A 9,885-nucleotide genomic window follows, 5' to 3' on the forward strand; every position below is an offset into this window, starting at 1 on the left:
TGTTTGTCTGTGCCCTGCCACCAGAGGTGGAGCCTACAGAGGCAGGCAGGCCTCCTTGGGCTGTGGTGGGCTCCACGCAGTTCGAGCTTCCCAGCTGCTTTGTTTACCTAAGCGAGCCTGGGCAATGGCGGGCGCCCCTCCCCCAGCCTCGCTGCCGCCTTGCAGTTTGATCTCAGACTGCTGTGCTAGCAATCAGCGAGACTCCGTGGGCGTAGGACCCTCTGAGCCAGGTGCGGGATATAATCTCCTGGTGCACCGTTTTTTAAGCCCATCGGAAAAGAGCAGTATTCGGGTGGGAGTGTCCCGATTTTCCAGGTGCCATCTGTCACCCCTTTCTTTGACCAGGAAAGGGAACTCCCTGACCCCTTGCACTTCCCGAGTGAGGCAATGACTCGCCCTTCTTCGGCTCACGCACGGTGCACACGCCCACTGACCTGCGCCCACTGGCTGGCACTCCCTAGTGAGATGAACCTGGTACCTCAGATGGAAATGCAGAAATCACCCGTCTTCTGCGTCGCTCACGCTGGGAGCTGTAGGATGTGCCACATTTTCTTAATCCAGTCTATCACTGATGGACATTTGGGTTGGTTCCAAGTCTTTGCTATTGTGAATAGTGCCACAATAAACATACATGTGCATGTGTTTTTATAGTAGCATGATTTATAATCCTTTCAGTATATACCCAGTAATGGGATGGCTGGGTCAAATGGTATTTCTAGTTCTAGATCCTTGAGGAATTGCCACACTGTCTTCCACAATGGTTGAACTAATTTACACTCCCACCAACAGTGTAAAAGCATTCCTACTTCTCCACATCCTCTCCAGCATCTGTTGTTTCCTGACTTTTTAATGATTGCCATTCTAACTGGCATGAGATGGTATCACATTGTGGTTTTGATTTGCATTTCTCTAATGACCAGTGATGATAAGCTCTTTTTCATATGTCTGTTGGCTGCATAAATGCCTTCTTTTGAGAAGTGTCTCTTCATATCCTTTGCCCACTTTTTGATGGGGTTGTTTGATTTTTTCTTGTAAATTTGTTTAAGTTCTTTGTAGATTCTGGGTATTAGCCCTTTGTCAGATGGGTAGATTGCAAAAATTTTCTCCCAGTCTGTAGGTTGCCTGTTCAATCTGATGGTAGTTTCTTTTGCTGTGCAGTAGCTCTTTAGTTTAGTTAGATCCCATTTGTCTATTTTTTTTTTAAGTTAATAACATACAATTTATTTCACACACTGGGGTTCCACAAAGATTTCTTACTACAAACAGGGTTCTGCTCCTGAACAACCTATATAATTTGATAACCACAGAGGTAGCATAAAGTCATTCATTTTTAAACTCTAAATTCAGTTGCTTATTGGGGTTTTCACCTTGGATCTTGTACAAATTCTAACTAGAGTAAGAGTTCCTGGATGTGTCAAAAATTGTCACCTTCCCAACTCTTACATATGTAGGACAGTGACATGACTCCTGCCCACGCAAGAACACACCTGTCCTGCCCTCTCCCAACAATGGAATGTTACAAAGCAGGACACGCCTGAGTTAAAATGAGTATCCCTGAGTTTGATAATTCCCACCATGCACCTTGAAGACAGTTCTTGAATCTTTCATTCAGCCCGATGAAGAGAAGATTCATTGTAGCCAGTGTCACATTAGGTGAGAAAAATTCAGAAGGCAACAGATTTGCGCTGCTGCACCAGTGACCCAAACCAGCCCGTGAGTGCATAGTTACTGCCAGCACTTGAGAAAAGTGAGCCGTTGGATACTCTGGGAAACCCAGAAAGCACCTTCTACTGCAAGAGTGAAGAGCATGATGCCCACAGAAAACACAATGGAAACAAGAAGTGAGACTCTTGAAGGTAATTTCCAGAATAGTGCAGCATACTGGAGGCTTCAAATGAGAAAAAGTTTCCAAAAACTTCATGTTTGCTCCAAATTTTGAACCAGAACCCCCACCAAAATTGTGAGGAGCCCTTTGATGAACTTATGGAGGTCAAGTAGAAAGATGGTGGGTCTGTGGGAATGTTCACACCATAATTCTTCTTCTCTGTGGATTTGAGGCTGCTGAGCTGGGGTGGGAGGGGGAAGCACAAGTGATGTCAGTATTTAAAAACTGTGCTCATCTTCAAGAATGGCCTAAAGTGGAGTGTAGGTTTTGGCAGAGGGGGTTTTACTCATTGGCTTCACGTTTATCTGAAGTCTCTCCATCTCTCCACAGAGGTAGTAATAAAAGGATTCACAGATGCATGTAAAACCTGGGTTAGTTGAGAAATGCAAGTGAAAAACTAGCCTTTTTAGCCACAAGTCCTGTGTGTGTTTCATCTGTTTGGTTTTGTTTAAGGACAATTACCCCAAAGGAAAATCTCTGGCATCTTCCATCATAGAGTCAGAGGGTCTTGTCTGTCAGAGGGTCTGTCTGTCATCAGTAGAGTCCACTCCAAGGGTGCCTGGGAATGGTGGGGTCTGGAGCAGGCCAGCTTTCTCCAGGAAGAGATGCATTGTACAGGGCTGGATCCCCCAAGGGACTGCTCTGCCATGGCCATTAAGGACGCAGCCCAACAAGTCACTGCATCTGGAAGTGATGCTGAGAAGATTCATCTAGTGTCCCTAAGCCCTCCATTTTCCGTCTTTGGGAAAGGAATAGACACTTTTCCCCTTGCACAGTGGAATCCAGGTGGTCCACAGACACATTAGTGAGGAGGAGGGGATCTTTTTAAAAATTACAGAAAATCCAGAAATCCTAAAGAAAAGATTAACAGATGTGACAACATGAAAGTTTAAAACCAGTGTGGCACAAAAATATTAACATACTGAAAGACAAATGGGAAACTGCAGGCGGGGCAGGGAATATTTATACCATATGACAAAGTTTAAATCCCTACATACAAAGAACACTAAAGAAATTAAGAGCCCCAGCAAATAGATTTTTGAAAAGATAGCCCACACCCCAACTATTCGAACTCCCTTGGCTGTCTTCCTAGCAAAGGAAGCCCACTGCACGAGGTGCGATAAGCAGAGAAGCCAGCCACCATCTTGCCATCGTGTGATCTTGACTGATGATTTCTTGTTGGCACACAGGAGGGACACATAGGGGACACCAATGAAGGCCCATTTCTCGCTGGGCCAGAACTTGATGACAGGGCCTTGCTCAGGAATCTCTGAGGCAGCATCAAAGTAGGCAAAGCATACACAGCCCAGGTAGGCAGCAAGTCAGATGCGGATGTGCCACATGCAGTGCAGGTAGGGGAAGTTGAAGGATGACAGCAGCTCGCAGAAAGCTCGGTCACTGATCCAGCAGAACAGGGCCAGGGTCCACCAGGGGCCTGAGAAGAGGCCCAGCTTAAACACACGCATGTTGTCACACCTCTTTAGCTCTGCGATGAGCAGTGCAGTGCAAGGAACTCCCAGGGTCATCAGAGAGATGTTGTTGATGGCAGGCTTGACAAATGCCAGGCACGTCGTAACCGCAGACAGGACACGGACCACCACCTTGAACCTACCCCAGTCATTCCGAAAGATCTTTGGTAGATACCTTCTGGGGAACCACATGGCCAAAGCACACATCAGAACCCAAAGGACTGCAAGTTCATCAAGCATCTGACCCAGGAAACTAAGGGTTGCATGGAAGTAGACGGATCCAATTCCCACTACAACCAAAAGAGTCCAGATTAAGTAGATGCCGCTGTTGAAGCATGTTGCATACTGACGAAACAAGCACATGCAGATGGGCGGTAAAATGAAAAATAAGACATTGCTGGTCGTGTTGTAGAACTCGGCGATAGCAGGCACAATGGTGTAGTTGTCCTTGCACCAGTCCACCTCCGAGCTGCCAGCCTGCAGCTGGTCCCACCACTGCAGGGCGCCCATGGCCACTCTGGGGCATTGGAGCAGCTGCTCCCGCAGCTGAGAAGAGCCCAGAGCTGCTGCGGAGGCAAAACGCCGTGACAGCCAGTGGCGAGAGCGGCTTTATGAAGTACCCAGTAGCTGCTGGATGTGCGCCTCCCAACCGGCCTCCCGCGCTCTGCCCCGCCTCCCCCGCCATTTGTCTATTTTGGCTCTTGTTGCCATTGCTTTTGGTGTTTTAGTCATGAAGTCCTTGCCCATGCCTATGTCCTGAATGGTATTGCCTAGGTTTTCTTCTGGGGTTTTTATGGTTTTAGGTCTAACATTTAAGTCTTTAATCCATCTTGAATTAATTTTTGTATTAGGTGTAAGGAAGGGATCCAGTTTCAGCTTTCTGCATATGGCTAGCCAGTTTTGCCAGCACCACTTATTAAATAGGGAATTGCTTGTGTGTGTCAGGTTTGTGAAAAATCAGATGGTTGTAGATGTGTGGTGTTATTTCTGAGGCCTCTGTTCTGTTCCATTGGTCTACATCTCTGTTTTGGTACCAGTACCATGCTGTTTTGGTTATTGTAGCCTTGTAGTATAGTTTGAAGTCAGGTAGCATGATACCTCCAGCTTTGTTCTTTTTGCTTAGCATTGTCTTTCCAATGTGGGCTCTTTTTTGGTTCCATATGAACTTTAAAGTAGTTTTTTTCAATTCTGTGAAGAAAGTCATTGGTAGCTTGATGGGGATGGCATTGAATCTATAAATTACCTTGGGCAGTATGGCCATTTTCATGATATTGATTCTTCCTATGCGTGAGCATGGAATGTTCTTCCATTTGTTTGTGTCCTCTTTTATTTCATTGAGCAGTAGTTTGTAGTTCTGCTTGAAGAGGTCCTTCACGTCCCTTGTAAGTTGGATTCCTAGGTATTTTATTCTCTTTGAAGCAATTGTGAATGGGAGTTCACTCATGATTTGGCTCTCTGTCTGTTATTGGTGTATAAGAATGCTTGTGATTTTTGCACATTGATTTTGTATCCTGAGACTTTGCTGAAGTTGCTTATTAGCTTAAGGAGATTTTGGGCTGAGACAATGGGGTTTTCTAGATATACCATCATGTCGTCTGCAAACAAGAACCCTTTGACTTCCTCTTTTCCTAATTCAATACCCTTTATTTATTTCTCTTTCCTGATTGCCCTGGCCAGAACTTCCAACTCTGTGTTGAATAGGAGTGGTGAGAGAGGGCATCCTTGTCTTGTGCCAGTTTTCAAAGGGAATGCTTCCGGTTTTTGCCCATTCAGTATGATATTGGCTGTGGGTTTGTCATAAATAGCTCTTATTATTTTGAGATATGTTCCATCAATACCTAGTTTATTGAGAGTTTTTAGCATGAAGAGCTGTTGAATTTTGTTGAAGGCTTTTTCTGCATCTATTGAGATAATCATGTGGTTTCTGTCATTGGTTCTGTTTATGTGAAGGATTAACATTTATTGATTTGTGTATGTTGAACCAGACTTGCATCCCAGGGATGAAGCCCACTTGATCATGGTGGATAAGCTTTCTGATGTGCTGCTGGATTCGGTTTGCCAGTATTTTATTGAGGATTTTTGCATTGATCTTCCTCAGGGATATTGGTCTAAAATTCTCTTTTTTTGTTGTGTCTCTTCCAGGCTTTGGTATCAGGATGATGCTGGCCTCATAAAATGAGTTAGGGAAGAGTCCCTCTTTTTCTCTTCATTGGAATAGTTTCAGAAGGAATGGTACCAGCTTCTCTTTGTACCTCTGGTAGAATTGGGCTGTGAATCCGTCTGGTCTTGGACTTTTTTTGGTTGGCGGGCTATTAATTATTGGCTCAATTTCAGAGCCTGTTATTGGTCTATTCAGAAATTCCACTTCTTCCTGCTTTAGTCTTGGGAGAGTGTATGTGTCCAGGAATTCATCCATTTCTTCTAGATTTTCTAGTTTATTTGCGTAGACATGTTTATAGTATTCTCTGATGGTAGTTTGTATTTCCGTGGGATCGATGGTAATATCCCCTTTATCATTTTTATCGTGTCTATTTGATTCTTCCCTCTTTTCTTCTTTATTAGTCTTGCTAGTGGTCTAACAATTCTGTTGATCTTTGCAAAAAACCAGCTCCTGGATTCTTTGAGTTTTTGAAGGTTTTTTTGTGTCTCTATCTCCTTCAGTTCTGCTCTGATCTTAGTTATTTCTTGCCTTCTGCTAGCTTTTGAATTTGTTTGCTCTTGTTTCTTTGGTTCTTTTAATTGTGGTGCTAGGGTATTGATTTTAGATCTTTCCTGCTTTCTCTTGTGGGCATTTAGTGCTATAAATTTCCCTCTACACACTGCTTTAAGTGTCCCAGAGATTCTGGTACGTTGTGTCTTTTTTCTCATTGGTTTCAAAGAACATCTTTATTTCTGCCTTCATTTCGTTATTTACCCAGTAGTCATTCAGGAGCAGGTTATTCAGTTTCCATGTAGTTGAGCTGTTTTGAGTGAGTTTCTTAATCCTGAGTTCGAATTTGATTGCACTGTGGTCTGAGAGATGATTTGTTGTGATTTCTATTCTTTTCCATTTTCTGAGGAGTGCTTTACTTCCAACTATGTGGTCAATTTTGGAATAAGTGCGATGTGGTGCTGAGAAGAATGTATATTCTGTTGATTTGGGGTGAAGAGTTCTGTAGATGTCTATTAGGTCCGCTTGGTGCAGAGCTGAGTTCAAGTCCTGGGTATCCTTGTTAACCTTCTGTCTCGTTGATCTGTCCAATATTGACAGTGGGGTGTTAAAGTCTCCCATTATTATTGTGTGGGAGTCTAAGTCTCTTTGTAGGTCTCTAAGGACTTGCTTTATGAATCTGGGTGCTCCTGTATTGGGTGCATATATATTTAGGATAGTTAGTTCTTCTTGTTGAATTGATCCCTTTACCGTTATGTAATGGCCTTCTTTGTCTCTTTTGATCTTTGTTGATTTAAAGTCTGTTTTATCAGAGACTAGGATTGCAACCCCTGCTTTTTTTGTTCTCCATTTGCTTGGTAGATCTTCCTCTATCCCTTTATTTTCAGCCTGTGTGTGTCTTTGCGCATGAGATGTGTCTCCTGAATACAGCATATCCTGATGGGTCTTGACTTTTTATCCAATTTGCCAGTCTGTGTCTTTTAATTGGAGCATTTAGCCCATTTATATTTAAGGTTAATATTGTTATGTGTGAATTTGATCCTGTCATTATGATGTTAGCTGGTTATTTTGCCCATTAATCGATGCGGTTTCTTCCTAGTATGTATGGATGGTCTTTACAATTTGGCATGTTTTTGCAGTGGCTGGTACAGTTGTTCCTTTCCATGTTTAGTGCTTCCTTCAGGAGCTCTTGTAAGACAGGCCTGGTGGTGACAAAAATCTCTCAGCATTTGCTTGTCTGTAAAGGATTTTATTTCTCCTTCACTTATGAAGCTTAGTTTGGCTGGATATGAAATTCTGGGTTAAAAATTCTTTTCTTTAAGAATGTTGAATATTGACCCCACTCTCTTCTGGCTTGTAGAGTTTCTGCCGAGAGATCCGCTGTTAGTCTGATGCACTTCCCTTTGTGAGTAACCTGACCTTTCTCTCTGGCTTCCCTTAACATTTTTTCCTTCATTTCAACCTTGGTGAATCTGACAATTATGTGTCTTGGGGTTGTTCTTCTTGGGGAGTATCTTTGTGGTGTTCTATGTATTTCCTGAATTTGAATGTTGGCCTGCCTTGCTAGGTTGGGGAAGTTCTCCTGGATAATATCCTGAAGAGTGTTTTCCAACTTGGTTTCATTCTCCTCGTCACTTTCAGGTACATCAATCAAACGTAGATTTGGTCTTTTTACATAGTCGTATATTTCTTGGAGGCTTTGTTCATTTCTTTTTACTCTTTTTTCTCTAAACTTCTTGCTTTATTTCATTAATTTCATCTTCAATCACTGATACCCTTTCTTCCACTTGATTGAATCAGCTATTGAAGCTTGGGCATGTGTCATGTAGTTCTTGTGCCATGGTTTTCAGCTCTATCAGGTCATTTAAAGTCTTCTCTGCACTGTTTATTCTAGTTAGCCAATTGTCTAATCTTTTTTCAAGGTTTTTAGCTTCCTTGTGATGGGTTCAAACATCCTCCTTTAGCTTGGAGAAGTTTGTTATTACAGACCTTCTGAAGCCTACTTCTGTCAACTTGTCAAAGTCATTCTCCATCCAGCTTTGTTCCGTTGCTGGTGAGGAGCTGTGATCCTTTGAAGGAGAAGAGGTGCTCTGGTTTTTAGAATTTTCAGCTTTTCTGTTCTGGTTTCTCCTGTCTTTGTGGTTTGATCTACCTTTGGTCTTTGATGTTGGTGACCTACAGATGGGGTTTTGGTGTGGATGTCCTTTTTGTTGATGTTGATGCTATCCCTTTCTGTTTGTTATTTTTCCTTCTAACAGTCAGGTCCCTTGGCTGCAGGTCTGTTGGAGTTTGCTGGAGATTGATTTCAGACCCTGTTTGCCTGGGTATCACCAGTGGAGGCTGTAGAACAGCAAATATTGCAGAACAGCAAATATTGCTGGCTGATCCTTCCTCTGGAAGCTTTGTCACAGAGGGGCACACGGCGGTATGAGGGTCAGTCAGCCCCTACTGGGAGGTGTCTCCCAGTTAGGCTACATGGGGGTCAGGGACCCACTTGAGGAGGCAGTCTGTCTGTTCTCAGAGCTCAAACACCAGCTGGGAGAACCACTGCTCTCTTCAGAGCTGTCAGACAGGGATGTTTAAGTCTGCAGAAGTTTCTCTGCCTTTTGTTCAGCTATGCCCTGCCCCCAGAGGTGGAGCCTATAGAGGCAGCAAGCCTTGCTGCACTGTGGTGGGCTCTGCCCAGTTCGAGCTTCCCAGCCACTTTGTTTACCTACTCAAGCCTCAGCAATGGCAGACGCCCCTCCCCCTGCTGGGCTGCTGCCTCGCAGGCCGATCTCAGATTGCTGTGCTAGCAGTGAGCAAGGCTTTGTGGGTGTAGGACCCACTGAACCAGGGGTGGGATATAATCTCCTGGTGTGCCGTTTTCTAAGATGGTTGGAAAAGTGCAGTATTTGAGCGAGAGTGTCCCATTTTTCCAAGTACAGTTTGTCACGACTTCCCTTGGCTAGGAAAGGGAAATCCCCTGACCCCTCATGCTTCCCACGTGAGGTGACATCCCACCCTGCTTCGGCTCGCCCTCTGTGGGCTGCACCCACTGTCCAACCAGAACCAATGAGATGAACCAGGTACCTCAGTTGGAAATGCAGAAATCACCCGTCTTCTGCACTGATCACGCTGGGAGCTGCAGACTGGAGCTGTTCCTATTCGACCATCTTGAAACGGCTCTCTCGTTTTTTTTGAAACAGAGTCTCACTCTGTTGCCCAGGCTGGAGTGCAGTGGCATCATCTTGGCTCACTGCAATCTCCGCTTCCTGGGTTCAAGCGATTCTCCTGCCTCAGCCTACCAAGTAGCTGGGATTACAGGCCTGCACCACAATGCCTGGCTAATTTTTTTTTTTTTTTTTTTGTATTTTTTAGTAGAGATGGGGTTTTGCCATGTTTGCCAGGCTGGTCTCAAACTCCTGACCTCAAGTGATCTGCCCACCTCGGCCTCCCAAAGTGCTGGGACTACAGGTGTGAGCCACCACACCAGCCACTTTTTTATTTATTTCTGATTGCCATACTATTTCTAAGCCAGTACTGATTGAGACCTACTCTGTACCAGGCATGGTCCTGGGAACTACAGATAGAAAGATGATTAAGAATATGGTATTTGCTCACTGTGATAAGTTCAATAAAGGATTCACATATGTAACCCAAATGTCCCCAACAAGCTTCTGGCTCCTGGATGAGATGACTTCAACTGTTTTTCCCTATATGTGTGTCAATTAATAGCATCGCTCACCTTACCTTCTCACCTTACCTCAATCTTTCTTCTCTCTGTGAATCTACAAAAATGGGAGTTTGTTTCTCATGTAGTTTATGTCAACAGCCTATGTCTGCCAGCCTTCTGTTTTGGCAGCTTCCCTCATTAATTATTAATAACGATTTGTGCACAT

General features: G+C 44.0%; 1 protein-coding gene across 1 annotated transcript; it reads right to left on the reverse strand.

Moving 5' to 3' along the window:
* Positions 1-2,799: 2,799 nt before the first annotated feature.
* LOC129031598 (alkaline ceramidase 2-like) lies at positions 2,800-3,864 on the reverse strand. The gene is given in 1 exon segment (XM_054478133.1): positions 2,800-3,864. A coding segment is annotated over 1 exon segment (1,065 nt).
* Between the last annotated feature and the right edge of the window lie 6,021 nt (positions 3,865-9,885).

The sequence above is a fragment of the Pongo pygmaeus genome, chromosome 11 (assembly GCF_028885625.2).
Source record: "Pongo pygmaeus isolate AG05252 chromosome 11, NHGRI_mPonPyg2-v2.0_pri, whole genome shotgun sequence".
Lineage (NCBI taxonomy): Eukaryota > Metazoa > Chordata > Mammalia > Primates > Hominidae > Pongo > Pongo pygmaeus.